The 23,684-nt window shown below is 44.8% G+C and overlaps 1 protein-coding gene and 1 long non-coding RNA gene across 9 annotated transcripts in view; one reads left to right on the forward strand and one right to left on the reverse strand.

The window, feature by feature from the left end:
- Positions 1-6,401: 6,401 nt before the first annotated feature.
- LOC105463650 (uncharacterized) lies at positions 6,402-9,116 on the reverse strand. The gene is made up of 2 exons (XR_976455.2): positions 8,980-9,116; positions 6,402-8,142 (listed from the first exon to the last, which is right to left on the reverse strand). It is a non-coding gene; the product is annotated as an uncharacterized lncRNA (long non-coding RNA).
- Positions 9,117-9,121: 5 nt separating this feature from the next.
- Positions 9,122-23,684, forward strand: part of LOC105463657 (zinc finger protein 674) — a 42,561-nt gene continuing 27,998 nt past the window's right edge. For 2 of the 8 annotated variants that reach the window (XM_071088248.1, XM_071088253.1), the window contains exon 1: positions 17,243-23,415. In XM_071088248.1, the coding sequence (XP_070944349.1) occupies positions 23,217-23,415 (199 nt within the window). In that variant the 5' untranslated portion in view covers positions 17,243-23,216. Of the gene's footprint in view, positions 9,236-9,667; positions 9,781-9,996; positions 10,109-12,614; positions 12,659-14,197; positions 14,335-17,241; positions 23,416-23,684 lie in introns of those variants that run through there. The other 6 variants (XM_071088250.1, XM_011710864.2, XM_071088251.1 and 3 more) reach the window with 6 other exon arrangements.

Below are 23,684 nucleotides of genomic sequence, written 5' to 3' on the forward strand. Positions count from 1 at the left end.
ATCCAGTGGGTCCTTCTGTTAGAATAGGTAGACAAGCAGACATGAACAGGGCAGGAGAAGGCCCCCAAGTTCCCAGGCAACCATCAGGTGATGGTCAGGTGGTTGTTAAACTGTCTCGCTAAAATAATAATTGGTCACAGCTGGCACCAGAGAAGGGCAATCTCCCAAAGGATAGAAACACCTGAAGCTGGTAATGAGCAACTTCCAAATAAGATGTCAGGAGTTAGGCGAACGGGCTCAAGTATGTGCACTGAGAGGCAAAATGGCGGAGTTTAACTGGTATATGACATTCCTCTAGGAATGCTTGACTGGTAAGGGAAAAATACCTCAAATGAGCATGTGCCTAACTTCAGTAAACACACTGCAAGTGCAGCCTCATCCAAGTGCTGGCAGGCCATGGCGCATGCAGACAGCCCACTCCAAGGAAAAATCGAGGAGAAATGGAAATTTCAGAACCATGCCAGCATATAAAACCCCAAGTCAAGGGCTGAACAGTACACTTGGATCTCTCAAGTTGCCCACTTGACCCTCTTCCAAGTGTACTTTACTTCCTTTAGTTCCTGCTCTAAAACTCTTTAATAAATTCTCACTCATGCTCTAAAACTTACCTTGGTCTCTCACTCTGCCTTCTGCCCCTTGGCCAAATTCTTTCCTCCAAGGGGGCAAGGATCGAGTTTGTTGTAGACCTGTTGGATTTGCTGCTGGTAACACTTCCTGCCCACTGCACAGACAAAATCAATTTACTGAGACCATGGCATTGCAATAAGGAGTTTGGCTGGGTGTGGTGGCTTACACCTGCAATCCCAACACTTTGGGAGGCTGAGACAGGTGGATCACTTGAGGCCAGGAGTTCAAGACCAGCCTGGCCAACATGGTGAAACCCAGTCTCTACCAAAAACACAAAAAATTAAGGCTGGGCATGGTGGCTCATGCCTGTAATCCCAACAATTTGGGAAGCCGAGGCAAGTGGATCACCTGAGGTCGGGAGTTCAAGACCAGCCTGGCCAATATGGTGAAATCCTGTCTCTACAAAAATATAAAAATTAGCCGGGCATGATGGCATATGCCTGTAATCCCAGCTACTTGGGAGGCTGAGGCGGGAGAATCGCTTGAACCCAGGAGGCAGAGGTTGCAGTAAGCCAAGATCATGCCATTATACTCTAGCCTGGGTGACAGAGCGAGACTCAGTCTCAAATTAAAAAAAAAAAAAAAAAAAAGCCAGCCATGGTGGCACGTGCCCGTAGTCCTAGCTACTCAGGAGGCTGAGGCAGGAAAACCATTTGAACCTGGGAGGTGGAGGTTGCAGTGAGCCGAGATCATGCCACTATGCTCCAGCCAGGGTGACAGAGTGAAACTCCATCTCAAAAAAAAAAAAAAAAAAAGTTTAATTGACATGAGGCTGGCCACACCACGTGGGAGATGGAATTATTACTCAAATCAATCTCCCTGAAAACTCAGAAGTTAGGGTTTTTCAAGGATAGTTTGTCAGACAGGGGGCTGATTGGCTGGAAGTGCAATCATAGGGGTGTGGAAAACGGCCCTTGTGTGCCAAGTCTGCTTCTGGGTGGGGGCCACAAGACCAATTTAGTCATAAGTCCATCTTGCCAGTCCGAGTGGAGCCATTCGGTCACCATAAATGCAAAAGCCAGAAAAGACATCTCAAAAGGCCAATCTTAGGTTCTACAATAGTGATTTATTTACAGGAGTAACAGGGGAAGTTGCAAATCTTGTGGTCTCCGGAACAATGGCCATTAATCATTTAACTCCACCTACATCTTAGCAAAATTCAGGCCCCTTTCATCTTTCTTTTTTTTCTCTTTTTTTTTTTTTTTGAGATGGAGTCTTGCTCTGTTGCCCAGGCTGGAGTACAGTGGTGCTATCTCAGCTCACTGCAAACTCTGCCTCCCTGGTTCAAGTGATTCTCCTGCCTCAGCCTCCTGAGTAGCTGGGACTATATGCGCCCATCACCATGCCTGGCTAATTTTTGTAATTTTAGTAGAGACAGGGGTTTCACCATATTGGTCAGGCTGGTCTCGAATGCCTGACTTCATGTGATCCACCCACCTCGGCCTCCCAAAGTGCTGGGATTACAGGCGTGAGCCACTGTGCCCGGCCTCATTAGTTTTACAAAGGTGCTTTAGTTGTGGGGAAGGGCTATTATAATTTAAACTGCAAACTGCATTTTCCCCAAAGTTAGCTTGGCCCATGCCCAGGGATGACCAAGGCCAGTTTAGAGTTTAAAGGCAAGATGGGGGTTGTTTAGATCAGATCTCTTTCACTGTCATAATTTTCTCACTGTTAAAATTTTTGCAAAGGCAGTTTCAATATCGCCTCTCTTCTTAAGAGTTGCAAATATTCTTCCCAGTCTATAACTTGTCTTTTGATTTCCTATGGCATATGAGGACTAAACTCCGATCTTGAAATTCCTATCTAAGGGGCCTGGGGAGTCATGCCCTACAAACCACAAAAATCTAATTAGATTTTTAAAATTAAGCTGACACAATGGGGCTTACTTTCCAACCTGACTCTGGTATAGCATCACATGATAGATAGCAGACACTGAAGGAAACCAAATTATTTTATCCCAAAATATATTTCTTTAACATATTTTAAGATGGCTGCCACAGGGCTAACACATTGAAATGGCTCTGCAAAGCTGCCTTTTGCAGTGGAAATTTGAATCGGTAGAGAATCTCCATTAATGCACCCAGGCCTTCCCTTTCTAGGCCTTTCCCAGATCTAGGAGAGATTACCTGTGAGTCTGACCTCTTTAAGGTCTGAAAGAGACATTTACCACCTATTCTCTCTGAGGGCTGCTACCTACGAACCTTCATCTACATAACAAGGTCCTCAGCCCCCATAACCCCCTTATCTTAACTCAAGCATTCCTTTCTACTGACTTCACGTCTTCAGATAACAGCTTAACTCTCTCAGCCAACTGTCATCTAAAGAATACTTAAAACTGGCCGGGTGCGGTGGCTCACGCCTGTAATCCCAGCACTTTGGGAGGCCAAAGCAGGCAGATCACCTGAGGTCTGGAGTTCCAGAACAGCCTGACCAACATGAAGAATCCCCACCTCTACTAAAAATACAAAATTAGCTGGGCATGGTGGTGCATGCCTGTAATCCCAGCTACTCAGGAGGCTGAGGCAGGAGAATCCCTTGAACCTGGGAGGCAGAGGTTGCAGTGAGCTGAGATCACACCACTGCAATCCAGTCTGGGTGACAGAGTGATACTGTCTCCAATATATATATATTTTAAATGAAGTCTAGGATTTATTTTATGGCTTCAGGGTTGTCCTTCTGGTTTATGCTCCACCATGATGTCATGTAATATTCATATATACGTGTGTGTGTGTGTACATATATATTTATTTATTTATTTGAGACGGAGTCTCACTCTGTCACCAGGCTGGATTGTAGTGGCATCATCTCAGCTCACTGCAACCTCCACCTCCCGGGTTCAAGCGATTCTCCTGCCTCAGCCTCCCGAGTAGCTGAGACTACAGGCACGTGCCACCATGCCCAGCTAATTTTTGTATTTTTAGTAGAGACAGGGGTTCACCATGTTGGCCAGGTTGGTCTCAATCTTGGCCTCTCAAAGTGCTGGGATTATAGGCGTGAGCCACCACACCCGACCCATATATTTTATATTTTATTATTTTTCATATTTAATTTTAATCCACTTGGAGTTTGTCATTATATATAATATGTAGGGGTTCAGGATTTTTTCCTTACAGATTTACATCACATCAATCCTATTAATTTTCACAAACTTAAAATACCTTTATATTTCATTTTCCATACATACATGGATATATGTTGGAACTCTGCTTTCTACTGACATTTTTGTCAACCATTATAACTTAGCATTAAGTAGGTTTATAATTTTTTTTTGCAGCAGGGTCTCACCCTGTTGCCCAGGCTGGAGTGTAGTGGCATGATCATGCCTCACTGCAGCCTCAACCTCTGGAGCTCAAGTGACTCTTCCATCTTAGCTTCCTAAGTAGCTGGGACTACAGGAACACGCCACCATGCCCAGATTTTTTTTTTTTTTTTTTTTTTTGGTAGTGATGAGTCTTACTATGTTGCCCAGGCTGGTCTCAAACTCCTAGGTTCAAGTCATCCTCCCACCTCAGCCTCCCAAAGTGTTGGGATTATAGGCATGAGCCACCATGCTTGGCCCCTCTCAACTTATTTTTTCATACTTCTTAAGCTAAACGTCAGACATTTAGTCTTCCATGTCTTGGGTGCAACTGGGTGGGGATGGTATTGTGGACAGTAAAGGAATTTTGCCAAAACAGTCATAGGTAAAGAAAGGCAGATTTATCAGAGAAAGTATGAAGATACGTTGCAAGGGTTCAATGGGCGGCACAGCAGAGAAAAGGCTGTCTGAGAGGCAGGGGCTGGAGGTTTAAGTTGTATAAGGTTGTGCTGGAAAGGCTATGTGCAAAACAAGGGAATTGGGAACAGGATGTGTGCCAGCAGGTTGTTTGCAATTAGCCATCTATAGAACAACTGTTCTCTCTCACCTGCGGCCCCTTCCTTCTTGTTGCTTACTTATTAGGACTCCACATTCCATATATTCTGATTCTGGATTTTTTTTTTTGTTTCAGTGATCTCTTTAATTCTGCTCTATGCCACATTATTTACTTTAGTTTATAATGCCCTCTAATATCTTGTAAGATGAGTCTTCCCATGTTACCTCTATCCACCAAATACTCTTAGTTGTTCATATATTTTTTTCTGCCAATTAAAATGAAGTATAATTGTACTATAGGCCCCTGATCCCATTTAGCATATTGGTTAAATTGCCTTAAATCTATCAATTAGGCTTGGGACAATTTGGGTTTTACAGTATTAAGTCTTCACTAAGGAGTACAGTTTATTTTCCTTTATATAGATGATGTCCAACCTTCTTAGGGGGCTTATTTATACTTGTATTCTTGCTTTCAAAGTGCATCATTTTTCCTATTATATATTTTTTACTAGTCACCATTCACATGTACATTACAGCTAATCCAGATACTACAAAGCCCATAGTTGGTATCTAGCTAGGATACTCATGCGTAGTAGCCACAACACCATTTTCATTTCAGAAAAGAAAGTAACAATGCAAAGGTGGACTTGAGACACAGAGGGAAAAAGGAACCTGGAAGATAGTATGCTAAATGAAATAAACTACACACAGATTGACAAATACTGCATGATCTCACTTAAAGGTGAAATCTTAAAAAGTTGAACTCACAGAAACAGAGAGTACAACAGTGGTTACCAAGGACTGGGGATGCAGGAGTGGGAGGCAGGAAATGGGGAGATGTTGGTCAAAAAATAAAAACATTCTTTTTTGGGGCGGGGAGACAGAGTCTTGCTCTGTCGCCCAGGCTGGAGTGCAGTGGCGCGATCTCAGCTCACTGTAACCTCTGCCTCCCAGGCTCAAATGATTCTCATGCCTCTGCCTCCCAAGTAGCTGGGACTACAGGAGCGCGCCACCACACCCGGCTAATGTTCTGTATTTTTAGTAGTGACAGGGTTTCACTATGTTCCCCAGGCTCGTCTAGAACTCCTGAGCTCTGGAAGCCACCCACCTTGGCCTCCCAAAGTGCTAGGATTACAGACGTTGAGCCACCATGCCCGACCTAAAAGGTAGAAACATTCTAAGATGAACAAGTTCTGCAGATCTAAGGTACAGTATGGGTGGTGATGGATGTATTAGTTGATTGTGGTAATCATTACACAATGCATACATATATCACATTTTAAAAACCCACTGTTTTAGGTATAAAAAAATAAAGACATGTATTTTTTTTTTTTTTTTTGAGACGGAGTCACGCTCTGTTGCCCAGGCTGGAGTGCAGTGGCCCGATCTCAGCTCACTGCAAGCTCTGCCTCCCAGGTTTATGCCATTCTCCTGCCTCAGCCTCCCGAGTAGCTGGGACTACAGGCGCCCGCCACCTCGCCCGGCTAGTTTTTTTGTATTTTTTTAGTAGAGACGGGGTTTCACTGGGTTAGCCAGGATGGTCTTGATCTCTTGACCTTGTGATCCGCCCGTCTCGGCCTCCCAAAGTGCTGGGATTACAGGCTTGAGCCACCGCGCCCGGCCAAAGACATGTATTTTTAAAAAATGAAAGAAAAACAGAGAAAAGACGAGGCAAGCATAAGAAACCTAGTGGTTTTCATTTGAAGGCAGTGGTTTTTAAACCAGACCATTTTCACAAAAGGAATGAGAACATCTCAGTATTATATATTTGATAAAATTCCCAAATAAATTTAGTCACAATAAAACAAAGTTGTTTATGCAGAACCCTTGAAATACAATGTATGTAAAAATATTTTTACTACTGTGCTCAAGAATGGAGATTTTGAGGACAATTCTTACATATTTAAGAAGAAGGAAAAACTTTAGTTAATACTCAGACTTTATTCAACATCAGAAAATACACAATGAGAAGAAAATCTACAATTTAAATCAGCTTGCAGATACATTTACTTGTGGATCACAACTTACTCAGCATTAGAAAATTCACACTGGCTGGGTGTGGGTATTCACCCTGTAATCCTAACACTTTGGAAGGCTGAGGGCAGGAAGAGGCCTTGAGTCCAGGAATTCCAGACCAGCCTGGGCAACATAGCCAGACCCTATCTCTACAAAAAATTTAAAAATTAGTCAGCTGTGGTGGTGCACACTTGTCCCAGCTACTCAGGAGGCTAAGGTTGCAGGGTCCTTTGAGCCAAGGTCATAGTATGCTATGATCATGCCTCTAATTAGCCACTGCATTCCAGACTGGGTAACATAATGGCATCCTATCTCTAAAATAAATATATAACAAATAAGAAAATAGTTGGCTGGGCGCAGTGGCTCACACCTGTAATCCCAGCACTTTGGGAGGCTGAGGCAGGAGGATCACCTGAAGTCAGGAGTTCGAGACCAGCCTGGCCAACATATGGTGAAACCCTGTCTCTACTAAAAATACAAAAAAATTGGCTGGGCATGGCGGCGTGTGCCTATAATCCCAGCCACTTGGGAGGCTGAGGCAGGAGAATTACTTGAACCTGGGAGGCAGAGGTTGCAGTGAGCCAAGATCACGCCGCTGCACTCTAGCCTGGGCAACAAGAGCAGTAACTCCGTCTCAAAAAAAAAAAAAAAAAAAAAAAAAATTGGCTACATGCAGTGTTTTTATCACATTAACAGTCACTTTTTGAAAAGTCATCTGGCAAAAACAACTGTTAACATTAGATGACAGTGACTTTGACAAAGCCCTATACTACTAGGGTACAAATGACTGAAGAGATTGGCACAAAATGAGGAAAGGGGCTTCGTTTCTGAGAATACCAGCTCCACTCAACACTAGATGCTCTCCTGCCTATGGAAATCCACAGGGGCAGTTGCAGAGAGTGCTGCATGTTTCATAGTGTTGGGAGAGGACAATGAAAACTAACATTTACCAGGTGCCTGCCATGGACTATTCCTGGGCTTGAGGCTCTAAAGATGTTCCTTTGAACAATAACAGCAGCCATCTAGATTAGGTGGTCCTTAGTTATGGCAGAAAAGAGGGGACTGAGGCCCAAGGAGCTAGTAAGTGGTGGATTCCAGTCTTTTCTTCCAACGGATTAGTAGACACCAATGGCCCATGCAGAGTGTTTCTTGATTTTTGAATACTAACATCATGAATAGGAAATGCTGGCATGGCAATAAGGGCGTGCCATACATCTGGTCACATTCAAATCATCGGTCCCTTCTCTTTCTGCATAAACACTTGATCTTACAGAATCAGGATATGGAGAGATGCTGGCCAGGGCCACAGATCAGGTACTTCTGCAGTTTGCAGTTTCTCTACTGTCCTCAGGACACTGTCATAGTATTAACCCTTTTCTGCCTAGTGATAGTGATATCTGAAAAGGTTATCAAATCACCTCTCCTCTAGAAATAGGTTGGTATCTAAACCTGGCCATCAGTAACACATGACATGTAATTCTGAATGAGCAGTAATTCACTGCTCACGTGTCCAAGGGAAAACAGGCTCTTTTCCTGGGACTTCTACAGGAGGCTTGTACAGAGGGTCACTTCCCAGGGTCTGGCTGTATTGAGTTTGCAGATTTGGGTTGTAACTCATCCAAACTATCTGGGGAATGCAAGTTAACCTGACAGGAGAAAGAGAAAGAGGAAAAAGACTCATGTTCAAATGGAAATTAAATACGTGTCTGATAGATTCCACAAATGTCTTGGACACATCTATGAACAGTGTCTGGCACCAGCTGGCTCCAGCACATAAGGGTTTGCTGTGTACCTGAGGGAGACTCTGTCATACTTGACCCAAGGAGGCCTGCTTGGTGACCAGGCAGGCATAGTAAGCATGGAGAACACACTTGGTCTCTTTCTCCCAGACCCAGACAGGAAACAGAAAACTTTCCTCAAGGCCACTACAGGCCTTTTTAGCGGGCTGTGTTACCACTGGCTGGCATTCTCGGAGAAAACACCTCTCCGCTAAAAAGTAAAACCCAGATTCTCCCAGCGTGTGTAAGATCCTAGGAACCGGAGCCCCTCCATTGGGTAGAGAACAATCAGAATGAGGCTTTTTTCCCTCACTTCGGGAGGTTGCTGGCTTTGTAGCCCGGCTCCAAGGCCCCTCTTCCAGGCCACTTCCCCGACTGGGCCAGACCTCTTGCTCGTAGGACGCTCCGAGCGAGGCCTGGGGCCCCGCTCCGTGTGGCCTGCCTGCACCCTAGAGGGCCGCGCTCCGGAGCTGCCACTGATGTCAGAGGCGCGACTCTTTTTCTTATTCCCAAGAGCGGAAGACAGAAACAGTGGCCTTGGGGACAGAGGGGTGGGAACACCTCACGTCCACTGCAAGATAATGAAGTGGAAGAAGGCATTTCGGCTTCGGAGCTGGCGGGGACCTGGTCACTGGAAAGCCCGCGCGGAGTTCTCTCGCCTGTCTCCGCCCAGGTACGCCTCCCCGAGCCTTTTGTACGACTCACCGTTGTTAATGGTCACACATTCCTTCTCCCCTTAGAGTTAACACTGTCATAACCATTGAAGCGTGGGCCGAGGAGCACCATATCGGCCGTACCCTTTGTTGCCCCGCCTTCAAGTCACTGCGCGTGCGCATTGCTTTGACCTCGCGTTCCCAGGGGGCAGTAGGAAGCGGAAATGCTCGGCTGACCCGCAGGGTGGTGCTTCGTTCACACTGGCTGTGGTCTTCCGCCCCTGAGGTTTCAGGCTCTTGGCAGTGAAGTAAGCGGGACGGGGGTGGTGATGGATTGGATAGGGGAATGTGGGGGACGGGAGGAATGACGGGAGTTTACGGGGCCGTGGGGTCATGGGGCCACGGGTGAGCGCCCTTGTGGGGGTTGAGTGACACGGACGGTGGGCGTGAGTGTTGGGGGCGAGGTTCGGGGCCAACGACTGACTAATTGATTGAGTCACTCAGCGCTTGTATCCTCACCCCCTGGTAATTGCCAGGCACTCTTGCAAACGTTTCACATTAATAGGAGCCCTGTGAGGTGTTACGATGATTATTTTCTGCTATAGAGAGAAAACGGCACAGTGTGGCTTGGCAGCCTGTCCAAAGTCACGTAGGTAGCAAACCTGAGGGAGCCTTTTTCTTTTTCTTTTCCTGTACTTTGTTTATCATGTTTATTATTTCCTGTGTGTCTCTTCTTCCAGACTAGAAATCTGGAACTGGGAATTTGAAATTTTGTTCACTGATGGATTTGCAGCACGGAGAACCGGCTCATGGAAGGCACTCATTTCTTCAGTGAATGAAAGTGGCACAGCAGGTGATCAGTTGGTTCCAAAGCCCGAACTCAGGAAGGCAGGGTTTTCGTCACTGGGGATAATTGAGCTGTGCATGAATGTTAATTCACTCTTAAAGCTAGAATGAGGCGTTGTCCCTCTTCTGTTGGGTAAAAACCTTTGGGTTTTACTCAACTTCACTGCATAGAAGGGAGCATAGGTGTTGCTAATTGAGTCTCCTGTGGTCATTGTGTTTCAAGGGTCAGAGTGCAGACCTGAGACCACTGCTACACCGACTTCAGACTCCAGTTTATCTGTGCCCCGGCTTCCTCACTTAGTCTCAGAAGACTTAGGCTGAGGCCCCAGGAGGAGGTGAGTTCCCTGGGTCACAGGCAGAGATCTGGTGCTATAGTGATGGCCCCAGCTGGGGTGTGTTTGTCTCTGAATCCCTTGGTCCTGCCGCCTTGGACATAAGAGAGGTACGCTGAGCTGAGGCGAGTTGGAGGAGAAGCCTCAGCCCAGAGTCCAGACCCAGATCCTCAGGGCAGAGAAAGGAGGTTCACAGGACAGCAGGTCCTAGAAGAGCTGGATCCTTAGTGACCTTTGTCCCTCACTTCAGCTGAGACAGAGCAAACTGGCTCAACTTCCAGGTGCCATCAAGGACCATGTGACAGTGCAGTTTGATTCCTACTGGAGGAGGGACAGGTGAAAGTCACAGGTGAATGGAGGCATGGGTACCCCCGCCATGGGGCAGGTGCCCTGCTGTAGTGCCTGCAAAGGCAGGATGAGGCTAGAAAGGATCACAGCCAGCCACAGAGGATTGGCCTCTCCTAGCACACCTATTTGTGCACCCCCGTGCTTCCTTCTCTTGCCATTGGCTTTTTCTGAATTTGAGTCAGCCCCACATCATCAACCAGGCACCTGCTTCCAGGGGAAATGCGAGTGTCCCTTCATCCTGACTGAAGTGCAGAAAATATATTTTTAGTTTATAGAATTTCAGAGTAGTCTCTAGGTACGCTGTCATCCAGCTCTGCTGCCTTATTTAGAAGCTTAATGAAACCAGGTCTGAGGACATGACTTGTTAACCTACACGGAGCTGAACCCTGTTGTCCTGATGGTATCACAGTGATTGCTGAAGTAAGAAATGGTTACTCTGCACAGAAGCTCCTTGCTGGAACTTTCTTTTGAAAAACTGCCAAAGAAGGAGGAGCATGGCAATCAAAATGCAAATCGTGGGAAAGGAGGAAGTGGTGGGGTGGGAACAGGGTAGGTGGCCAGTTAAAGAGGCAGATGCAGGGGAGCAGGCACAGTGGTTTTCAACCCCTCACAGAACTGACAGTGCTGGGCTGTTACCCACCCAGCCCCACACCTCTCCTTCCCTGCAGCCCTCTGAGCCCTTGTTGGCCTCCTTCCTCCAAACCACATCAAGAGATCCTACTCATACACACTTGCAGAGGGTCTTTTCACCTCTAGGGCTCTGTTTGATAAGAATTGATTTTTAATAATTTTTAATTTTTGTTTCATTAGTAATTAATTTTCATTGTTCAAAATGCAAATAAACAAGGAAATTAAAATCACCAATCAATGTAACCAATGTCAGCATTTGAATAAATGCTGTTTGAGATCAGGTGCGGTGACTTACGCCTGTATTCCCAGCACTTTGAGAGGCCAAGGCGGGTGGATCACCTGAGGTCAGGAGTCCGAGACCAGCCTGACCAACATGGTGAAACCCTGTCTCTACTAAAAATACAAAAATACTTAGCTGGGCATGTTGGTGCATGCCTATAATCCCAGCTATTTGGGATGCTGAGGCAGGAGAATCGCTTGAACCCAGGAGGTGGAGGTTGCAGTGAGCCAAGATCATGCCACTGCACTCCAGCCTGGGCAAAAAGAGCAAAACTGTCTCAAAAAAAAAAAAAAAAGAATAAATGCTGTTTGAGACTTCATATTTGTACATATTGCTTAACAAAAATGAGATCACACTGCAGTTGCTGTGCCGGAACCTCCTTTTAAACACCCAGGAACTGAAAACGAAGTTCAGAAACCATCTTTAAAGCCTGTGTAGTATGCTTGTTTTGCACGTTTCATATTTTTTTACTGAGTCCCCTTTGCTGCACATTTAGTTGCTTCCAAGTTTTTTGTTTATTTTTTGTTTATTTTTGAGCCAGGCTCTGACGTTTTCACACAGGCTGGAGTGCAGGAACGTGATCATGGCTCACTAACCTCGCACTCCTCAGCTCAAGAGACCCTCCCACCTCAGCCTTTTGAGTAGCTGGGACTACAGGCATGCACCACCACGCCAGCTAATATTTTTAATTTTTAGTTTTGTAGAGACAAGGCCTTGCTATGTTGCCCAGGCTGGTCTTGAACTCCTGGCCTCAATCAGTCCTCTCCTTCAGGCTCCCCACATGCAGGGATTATAGGCACATTTTTTTAGTGGAAATGACAACAGTAACATTTTGCATCTTTGTGCTAGGAATAGAACTCTTGAGGTAAAGGAGATGTTAAGTTGTTACTGATTTCTGACATTTAGATGACCTTGGACACAAGTCATGCATCTGTCCAGTAAGGGAGACAAAGTTTCATGTGCAAAACCCACATGATCTTAGTAGCGAGACAGTTTCATGTGTAAAACCCACATGATCTTAGTAGCGAGACAGTTTCATGCGCAAAACCCACATGATCTTAGTAGTGAGACAAAGTTTCATGCGCAAAACCCACATGATCTTAGTAGCATCCCATGGGAATAGGCTGAAGCTACCAGGCCTTATTTTTAGATCATTCTTCCCAGGGTGCAAAGGTAATTATTATTAGGGTGGTGATGATGATCTTATGTCTATACCCACTGAACTCAACCTTTCTAATTCTGTCTTTATAGATCTCCATCCTTTGCCGGAGCACAACAAGATGGCCATGTCCCAGGTGAGTTCTAATGTACCCCTACTTTTTTTCCAGTGAAATTGAGGCAAAGTTTGGAATCTATATAATACACTTGAAAATACCAATTATCCACTCTTCTCTGGCTGTTTTCTGTTCAACTTGTCCTCAGCCTCTGGTTTCTCTAATCCTTCCCCTCACCAGGAGAGAGGAAAAAGAAAAAGATACTTCTCTTTACTTGTTCTTCCAGAAACTGTACCTCATCTTTTCTTCTCCTTCTCAGAGAAGAATTGTTTAAATACATAGATTCATCTTGCTTTTGCCTCTTTCTTCACTTCTAGATCGCTTGGTCTTTTTTACTGTGTTTAAGAGAATATGTTTGTGTATAATGTTTTAATGTACATAGAAGAAACTAGTAGCCAATAAAGTTTCTATTTCTTCTCCCCCTGGTACCACATTCCTCCTTAGAGATGTCCACTGTTAACAGTTGGTTGAAACTGTGAGGTAGATGCATTTATGTCAGTTTAATGAACTAAAAACATATACATATGTATTGTTTTTTATGCTTTTACACAAATGGCATCATATTCACATACCTATCTTGCTTTTTGAACCTGATTATATCCTGGGTGGTGTTCCTTGTTAATATATAAAGATTGTTTTAATTCCTATTTCATAGTATGGATATATCATGTAACTATTTTTTCTATTCACAGATATTTAGGTTTTTAATTTCTGTGTGTGTGTGTGTGTGTGTGAGACGGAGTTTCACTCTTGTTGCCTAGGCTAGAGTGCAATGGTGCGATCTCGGCTCACTGCAACCTCTGCCTCCCAGGTTCAAGCGATTCTCCTGCCTCAGCCAACCAAGTAGCTGGGATTACAGGCATGTGCCACCACGCACAGCTAATTTTGTATTTTTAGTAGAGACAAGGTTTCTCCATGTTGGTCAGGCCGGTCTCGAACTCCTGACCTCAGGTGATCCATCCACCTCGGCCTCCCAAAGTGTCAGGATTACAGGCATGAGCCACCATGCCTGGTCTAATTTCTTTTTACTATTGTAAACAGTGCCTCATGAACAACTTTCTCTGTATCTGCTTGCTCTGTAGTACCAGTGTTTATGGAGGTTATACCTGGTAGTCAGGTTTTGACTAAAAGGTACTGAGACTTAAATTTGCCCTCCGAAATCCTTCATAATTACTCCTTTCACTAAATGTAAAGACCAGATAATTTCTGTGTTCCAGTTTTCCAGGCTATTAAAGACGAAAAGGTACCCAGTTCATTTTGTGAAGCCACTTAACCTGAAATTTGAGGAAGATGCTACAAAAAAGAAAATTGTAGACCAGTTTCCCTTAAGAACATGGATCTTAAAATGTAAAAATATTCTGAATAGAGCATTAATAAATTGAACATTTAAAAGTAATGCATACACATAGTAAAAATTCAAATGAAAGCTTTGTTCAAGAAAAGGCAAAAAATAATTTTCCCATCCTCAAGATTCCTTCATTTTTTGGTACAGTCTTTCAGAGAATATGTATGCTTATCTGTATGGATGTATGAATCTTTTTTTTTTTTTTTTTGACACAGAATCTTGCTCTGTTGCCCAGGCTAGAGCGCAGTGGCGCAATCTCAGCTCACCGCAAGCTCCGCCTCCCGTGTTCATGCCATTCTCCTGCCTCAGCCTCCCGAGTAGCTGGGACTACAGGCGCCTGCAACCACGCCCGGTTAATTTTTTGTATTTTTACTAGAGACGGGGTTTCACCATGTTAACCAGGATGGTCTCAATCTCCTGACCTTGTGATCCGCCTGCCTCAGCCTCCCAAAGTGCTGGGATTACAGGCGTGAGCCACCAGGCCCAGCCAGGATGTATGAGTCTCTTTGTTCACTCCTGTATGTGCTAGCTCTTGCTCTCACACACCTTTTCTCTAACACATTAGAGCTCATTCTGGTCCTTTTGGTCTTGTCTTCATGATCATTCCACTTTACTTGTATTTAGTTGTCCCTAGGGTTTCTTAGTGCAGCACTATTGTCATTGTGGTTCTGATCATTATTTGTTGTGGCTGCTTTCCTGTGCATTGTATGTATAGCAGAGTCCCTGGCCTCTATCTCTGCTAGGTGCCAGTAGAATCCCTCCTCCAGTTTTGGCAACCAAAGTGTCTCTAGTCATTGCCAAATATCCCCTAGGGGAGAGAAGTATCCAGTGTTTAAAACCAATGGTCTACCTTGTTTGCAAAAGCAGCTGCTTAGTATTTCATTGCATGGGAATGCCAATATTTATTCACCTTTCTCCTAGTGATGAACATTCAGGGTATTTCTAGTCTTTTGCTGCTATAAACAGCATAGCAATGTACAGTACATTCCGTTGCCTGCATGTGAGTATGTTAGATGTGAGATTTCTAGGTCAGATTCATGTGCATCATGAATTTTGATTCAGAACTGTCAAATTGCCCTCCAAATAGAATATACTGATGTGTACTCCTAGCAGCAGTATATGCCTTTTCCCATAAGTGGGCAATCACAGTGCATTATCCAATGCTTTGATTTTTGCCATGATGCAGGATAAAAGAGTGGTGCATTTTAATTCACATTTCCTGAAATTAGTGTCTTTTCATATTTTTTGTTTCTTTGTTTTTTGGAGACAGGGTCTCAGTCTGTCACCCAGGCTACAGTATGGTGGCATGATCACAGCTCACTGTAGCTTCGACCTCCTAGGCTCAGGTGATCCTCCTGCCTCAGCCTCCTGAATAGCTGGGACCACAGGCGTGCACCACCACACCTGGCTAATTTTTGTATTTTTTGTAGAGACAGGATTTTGCCATGTTGCCCAGGCTGGTCTCTAACTCCTGAGCTCAAGCGATCTACCTGCCTTGGCCTCCCAAAGTGCTGGGATTACAGGTGGGACCATTGCACTGGGCTATTTGTTTTTTGAGACAGAGTCTTGTTGTGTTGCCCCGGCTGGAGTGCAGTGGTGTGGTCATGGCTCACTGCAGCCTCAACCTCCCAGGCTCAAGCAATCCTCCCACCTCAGCCTCCCAAGTAGCCGGGAATACAGGTACATGCCACCACACCTGGCTAATTTTTCAATTTTTTGTAGAGTTGGAGTCTTACTGTGTTGGCCAGGCTGTTCTCCAGTGCCTGAATTCAAGCAATTCTACCACCCTGGCCTTCCAGTATGGTGAGATTACAGGTGTGAGCCACTGTGCCCAGTCTTCTTTTCATTTTTTTAACCACCATTTGTACTTCTTTATTTCAATTATTTGTTCTAGTAATTTGCCTCCTTTTCTCTTGGGTGTGGAATTAATTTGATTGCTGGATGCTAGCTCTTTATGTTAACTCAAGTAAATAAGATCTCTATCATATATGTTGCAAATATTTTTTCATACTTCATTTGTTTTGACTTGTCTTATTAAGTTTGGGGAGTGGACACTTACATTTTATTAATGTGGTCTAATTTCACAATCTTTTGTGACTTCTAGATTTTCTTTTATTGCTTATATAGGATTCTGTGAGTCAAGATTATAAAAATGTGATTTCCGTTATGTGGAAAAAGTGGTTACTGAATGGTGGTGACACAGCTGAGTCTCTGTCTGTATGGAAACAAAGACTCTTCTATATCATATAAAAGTGAATTCTAGATTGGTTGAAGACCTAAATATATAGTTGAAAAATTGGGTAAAAATTTAGGAGGATATATGGATAACTTTGTGCAGTGCAAGAAACGTTTTTTTTTGTTTGTTTTTGTTTTTGTTTTTGTTTTTTGAGATGCAGTCTCCCTCTGTGGCCCAGGCTGGAGTGCAGTGGCACGATCTTGGCTCACTGCAACCTCCACTTCCCGGGTTCAAGCAATTCTCCCACCTCAGCCTCCCAAGTAGCTCAGACTACAGGTGTGCGCCACCATGCCTGGCTAATTTTCGTATTTTTAGTAGAGACGGAGTTTCACCCTGTTGGCCAGGCTGATCTTGAATTCCTGACCTCAGCTGAACTGCCCGCCTCAATCTCCCAAAGTGCTGGGATTACAGGCGTAAACCGCCGTGCCTGGCCCTGCAAGAAACATTTTTAATGAAGATGGAAAACCCAGAAATCATAAAGGGAAATATTGTCAGGTTAGACTGTAAATGTTAAAAACCTGTAGCGTCAGAAGACATATTTGAAGCTGAGAGAAAATACCTTCTATGCATATAATACACAGAGGATTTATGTATGTAATATGAACAATGATTTAAAAAACGAAAAAAAAAATGTGGTAGAAAGGAGTCAAAAAGATAAGGCAGGCAATTTAGAAGAAAAAAATGTGATGCTATTTGAGTGGATATTTACTTTTTCCAGTTTTCAAGCCAGGAAAACAGGGCTGATTTTTATTCCTCCCTTTTTGTTGTATTCCAACGAATGAACCCAGTCTCAGTCCTCTTCTACTAACTGTTTGCCTTTCAGATATTTTTTGTTTTATATAGATACAAAACCACAAAATTTTGCATGGGTTGTTTTTAATGAAAATATGCTCCTACTATGCTTTTCTGAAATTTGCTGTTTTTGTTTGTTTGTTTGTTTTTTCATTTAGACAAAAGTATCCCAGGCATCCTTATGTGTGAGTGTGAGTCAATTTTTTTTTTTTTTTTTTTTTTTGAGATGAAGTCTTGCTCTGCAGGCTGGAGTACAGTGGTGCGATCTCGGCTCACTGCAACCTCCACCTCCCGGGTTCAAGAGATTCTCCTTTCTCAGTCTCCCGAGTAGCTGGGATTATAGGCTCGTGCCACCACACCCAGCTAATTTTTGTATTTTTAGTAGAGATGGGGTTTTGCCATGTTGGCCAGGCTGGTCTCAAACTCCTGATCTCTGCCTCAGCCTCCCAAAGTGCTAGGATTATAGGCGTGAGCCACCGCACCCATCCTGTGTGAGTCAATTTTTATCATGACAGTTCCAGAGTATAGATGGAACAATTTATTTAACTACTGTCTCATCCTAGTCCATATGCAGATTATTTGCCAATCAGGGGTTATTTTTCTCATAAGCAATGTCACCTGGTAATACAGCTGTTGTTCTACCATTTGGGGGTTCCCAGGAACACAGTACATTTAGAGCTTTCTTTATTTTTCTTTTTCTTTTTCTTTTTTTTTTTTTTTTTTTTTGAGACAGGGTCTCACTCTCTTGCCCAGGCTGAAGTGCAGTGGCACGATCTCGGTTCACTGCAACCTCAGCCTCCTGGGCTCATGGCTCATGGAGTTCTTCCACTTCAGCCTCCTGAGTAGCCGGGACTACAGGCACAAACCACCATGCCCGGCTAACTTTTTTTTTTTTTTGAGACAGAGTCTCGCTGTTGCCAGGCTGGAGTGCAGTGGCACGATCTTGGCTCACTGCAACCTCCACCTCGTAGGTTCAAGTGATTCTTCTGCCTTAGCCTCCCGAGTAGCTGGGACTACAGGTGTGCGCCACCACGCCCAGCTAACTTTTGTATTCTTAGTAGAGACAGGGTTTCCCATGTTGGCCAGGATGGTCTCGATCTCTTGACCTCGTGATCCGCCTGCCTCAGCCTACCAAAGTGCTAGGATTATAGGCATGAGCCACTGCGCCCAGCCCTTTTTTATTTTTATAGAGATGGGGTTTCTCCATGTTGCCCAGGCTGGTCTCAAACTCCTGAGCTCAAGTGATCCATCTGCCTTGGTCTCCTGAAGTGCTGAGATTACAGGCGTGAGCCAGTGTGCCAGGCCTTTTAGGGCTTTCTTCTACTTTTTGCTAATATGAATAGGACTGCCTTGGACATCTTTAAGTACACATAAATATTTCACTAGGATAGGGTCCTATAAATGCAACTGCTGGTTAAAGTAAGAAACAAATACCTGTAATAGGTACAGTCAAATTATGTATCAATCATCCTTTATATGAGAGTATTTAATTTCTAATATTCTTCATCAGCAGTGACTCTTATGGATAAAAGACAGTATCTTATTGTTTAATGAGCATATATGTGAATTTTAGTGAGGTTTATAATCTTTTTGTGTTTCTAGGCCTCTAACATTTCTGTTGCTATGAGTATTTTATTCATACTGTTGGGCTGTCTTTTCTTATTGATGTGTTAAAGGTGTAGGGTAAAATCCTAGAAAGGTCATTGCTTTGTTAAACGGTATTTGCAATGTAAAATTTGATATATATTAACCAATTGTTCCTCCCCAAAATGCTGTAAATAGTTTATAACTTCTTTGGTGTTTTTTCCACATACTTGACTGTACTAAGTATTATCAACCTTTTCAGCATTTAAGAATATGAAAGGAATACATGATAAGTTGTATATTTATTTTATATTTGTTCAGTTGTATGTTAGGTTGTGGTCTTTTTCATAATGATTTGTTAGAATTTTAGTGTATAAAGGAGATTAGCCCATTGTTTTGTATATTTCAAATACTTTTCTCACTTTGATATTGATGTTTCATAATATTATAATTTTTGGCCAAGTGCTGTGGCTCATGCCTGTAATCCCACCACTTGGAAGGCTGAGGCAGGAGGATTGCTTAAGCTTGGGAGTTTGAGACCAGCCTGGGATACATGGCAAAACCTTGTCTCTACAAAAAAATACAAAAATTAGCTGGGTGTGGTGGTGCGTGCCTATAGTTCCAGCTACTAGGGAAGCTGAGGTGGGAGGATTGCTTGAGCCCAGGAGGTTGAGGCTGCAGTGATCTGTGAACTGCATTCCAGCCTGGGCAACAAGAGTGAGACCCTGTTTCCAAAAACAAACAAACAAAAAATTCATTCTGCTATTTAGAAATTTCTAATGTCTAGGCAGTCATGTTGATCAGTCTGTGATTGTATGTCTTCTGAATTTGGGGATTGCTCAGAAAGGCTGTTAGCCAGCTGGGAGCAGTGGCTCATGCCTATAATCCTAGCACTTTGGGATGCCGAGGCGGGTGGATCACTTGAGGTCAGGAGTTTGAGACCAGCCTGGCCAACATGGTGAAACCCCATCTCTACTAAAAATACAAAAATTAGTTGGGTGTGGTGGTGGGTACCTGTAGTCCTAGCTACTTGGGAGGCTGAGGGGGAGAATCACTCGAACCTGGGAGGCAGAGGTTGCAGTGAGCTGAGATCACACCACTGCACTCCAGCCTGGGCAACAGAGTGAGACTTTTTTTTTTTTTTTTTAAAGGCTTTTAGCCACTACAAAATTATAAAAACTTTGATCTATTTTACGGTTATCTTGTACACATTTAAATCTCTAAGGCTGGGTGCGGTGGCTTACACTAGTAATTCCAGCACTTTGGGAGGCTGACACGGGTGGATCATTTGAGCTCAGAAGTTCGAGACCAGCCTGGCAACATGATGAAACCTCGTTTCTACAGAAAATACAAAAATTAGCTGGGTGAGGTGGCCTGTACCTGGAGTCCCAAATACTTTGCGGGGCTGAGGCAGGAGGATCACTTGAGTCCAGGAGGATTGCTTGAGCCCGGGAGCTTGAGGCTGCAGTGAGCCATAATCGTGCCACTGCACTCCGGCCCGGATGACAGAGGGAGTCCTAGTTTTTTTTTTTTTTTTAAATCTCTCATCCCTGTGTAATTTATTTGTGGGTTCAGAGTGAGATGGGTAATTCAGTTTTATTGAGATTTTTTCCTCCATAAATACCTAGCCAGAAGATATGGTTTGGCTATGTCGCCACCCAAAATCTCATCTTGAATTGTAATCCCCACGTGTCAAGGGCGGGACCAGATGAAGGTAATGAGTCATGGGGGCAGTTCCCCCCATGCTGTTCTCGTGATAATAAGTGAGTCTCATGAGATCTGATGGTTTTATAAGCTTCTGGCATTTCCCCTGCTTGCACATCTCCTTCCTGCCGCCTTGTAAAGAAGGTGTCTTGCTTCCCCTTCGCCTTCCGCCATGATTGTAAATTTTCTGAGGCCTCCTCAGCCATGCTGAACTGAGTCAGTTAAACCACTTTCCTTTATAAATTAGCCAGTCTCAGGTATGTCTTTATTAGCAGCATGAGAATGGACTAATCCACCAGATTTTCCTGATGTCATCTTTTCTGCATAGATTATAGATACATATATATATATATACACACACACACACACACATATATTTTTATATATACATATATATATATTTTTTTTGAGACAGAGTCTAGCTCTATCACCCAGACTGGAGGGCTGGAGTACAGTGGCGTGATCACGGCTTACTGCAACCTCTGCCTCCCGGGTACAAGTGATTCTCTTGCCTCAGCCTCCTGAGTAGCTGGGATTATAGGTGATTCTCCTGCCTCAGCCTCCCGAGTAGCTGGGATTACAGGCGTGTACCACCACACCTGGCTAATTTTTGTATTTTTAGTAAGAGACAGGGTTTCACCATGTTGACCAGGCTGGTCTCGAACTCCTGACCTCAAGCGATACGCCCGCCTCAGACTCCCAAAGTGCTGGGATTACATGTGTGAGCCACTGTGCCTGGCTGATTTAAGATATTTTTACTGTAACCAGCCAATGGGTTATTCCCACCCACTGCACAGTCAAAACCAATTCACTGAGACCACGGACTTGCAATAAAGAGTTTAATTGACAAACAAGGTCTTGCTCTGTCCACCAGGCTGGAGAACAGTGGTGCAATCTTGGCTCACTGCAGGCCCAACCTCCTGGCCTCAAGTGATCCTCCCTCCTCAGCCACCCATAGTGCTGGGATCACAGGAGCCAGCCACCACACCCAGCCACAGTGGGGTTTTTATGGAGGCTTCATCACAGAGGCATGATCATCACTGGCCCTTGGTAGTCAACTCAGCCTTCATCTTCTCTCCCCTCCCAGGAGTTTTGAGGATGGAGATGAAATTCCCAACCCTCTAATCCTGTCTGGTTTTCTGGTGACCAGCTCCCATCTGGAAGCTACCTCGGGGCAGCCAGCCACCAGTCATCTCATTAGCATATAAAAGACACTTTGATCACTTCAGAGTCTATTCCAAGGGTTGCAGGAGCTTTTGCCAGGAGACAGGACAAAAACCAAATATATATTTCACAATATCAAACCAGGTGACATTACTCCAGATAAAAATGACTCTGGATTGGTAAACAAACTGCATCTGGACTGGAGGACTGAGTAAACTATGACTGGCTGGTAGGAAGCCATGGATTGGGGTTTTCTGAGCACATTGTCACTCAGTGATATGTAACTGGGCACATCTTTTGCTGGGACCCTGGAAGCCATGCCACTGGGACCATTACAAGAGATATTGGTCTATGGAACAGGTTAGAGCTTCCAAGCAACATTTGTTTCATCCTAGCACTCAGCAGTGTGGTTTTGTTCCCTGGCAGCGGAGCTCTCACGAGGGAGGGGCAGTTTGGGCTACCAGCTCCTGGATTGCTCTGAGAAGCCCTCCTGCTGGAGAAACCTGCCTGTCACCGCCCTCTGGCAGGCTGGCTTTCCTGTCCCCTCTTCTGCACAGCTGGGTAAACTAGTGCCACTGTGGCTGATTTGGGCCTTACGGGTGCAACGAGTGGCTTGAATTGAAGGCCAGCAAGTGTGGGTGTGACAGGATGGGATCTGGAGCAGAAACAGGTGGGTTATTAGTCTTTGCGAGGAATTGGGGCCCTTGTAGAAGTGAGTTCTTGTTTGGTGGTGACAAGGCCAAGCACAGACCTTTCCCCTTTTGCCTCAATCAGCTGCTTGGGCCACAGACCTCTGGCTTCCTGTTCTTTGTTTCATGATTGATGAGCGAAGGTTAGAACGGTTTGTCATGGTTGATTAGCTATGTTTAGAACTGTTCGTTGTAGCTCTGTGTCCCCTGCAAAGCCTGCTCTGTCAGCCCCAGGCAGGACTGACTTCCTCCTTTGTGGACCACCCGGACCCTGTCCTACATCTGTCACTGTCCCTGTGAGGCAGGCTTCCTCGCTGCCTCGGTTTCATCTATGAGTGTCTAAGTGTCGCTTTTCTCCCTCCACTAAACTGAAGCTCCTTGAGTTCAAGAGGTGTGGTTTTGTATCAGTCTTTACTTCACAGGACTTACCAGTCTGGCCTCTATTCAGTAAACATGTGTTGAATGAATGAATTTCCAGGGTGAGATATTTCTCATAGCCTATCTGTTTCTCTTATAAAGTTCAAAATGATTTTAGTCATATAGATACTCTATGTAATATACTATGCCAAACTGACTAGTGACTGGCATAAGAACAATTATATAAGAAAGGCCAGGCCGGGCACGATGGCTCACGCCTGTAATCCCAGCACTTTGGGAGGCCAAGGTGGGCAGATCACGAGGTCAGGGGTTCGAGACCAGCCTGGCCAACATGGTGAAACCCCGTCTGTACTAAAAATACAAAAATTAGGCGGGCATGGTGGTGGGCTCCTGTAGTCCCAGCAACTCTGGAGGCTGAGGCAGGAGAATTGCTTGAACCCGGGAGGCAGAGGTTGCAGTGAGCCGAGATTACGCCACTGCACTCCAGCCTGGGTGACAGAGCAAGACTCAGTCTCAAAAAAAAAAAAAAAAAAAAAAAAAAAAGGCCAGTGTGGATGCGGGAGCCAGACCGCATGGATTCGACTCCCTCATTCCTGGCTGTGTGACCTGGGCTAGTTACTTAGGCTCTGTGCGCCTCACACTCTTCATCTGTCAAGTTTCTCCTAGAGGGCACAGAGTAAGCCCTCCATGTGCGTGAGGTGCCATGTCCCGGTGCCCCAGGCTGGTCCTGGCATGCTAAAGAGGAATGTGCCATTACAGGAATCATTGACCTTCAAGGACGTGTTTGTGGACTTCACCCTGGAGGAGTGGCAGCAACTGGACTCTGCCCAGAAGAACCTCTACAGGGATGTCATGCTTGAGAACTACAGCCACCTGGTGTCCGTGGGTGAGGGACCGCGCCACGGGGTGATGCAGAATGCCCCCAGTACTGTGTTTCTTTCTCAGCTGCTCCAAGCTCCGGGGCCTGGGAACAACGAGTGTGGGTTACCACCCTCAGTGAGTTTGGGTTACAGCCAACTGTGCAGTATTCGTAGTCCCCGTTGGACTCTGGAGAGCATGTTGGTGCCCTTGCTTGCTATGTGAATGTTCTGTACTGAGGGGCAGATGGCTGTGTGCTTGGGGCCATCCCCGAGGCCGTGCCACCTTCAGCCTGCA

Source organism: Macaca nemestrina, chromosome X (genome assembly GCF_043159975.1).
Source record: "Macaca nemestrina isolate mMacNem1 chromosome X, mMacNem.hap1, whole genome shotgun sequence".
NCBI lineage: Eukaryota > Metazoa > Chordata > Mammalia > Primates > Cercopithecidae > Macaca > Macaca nemestrina.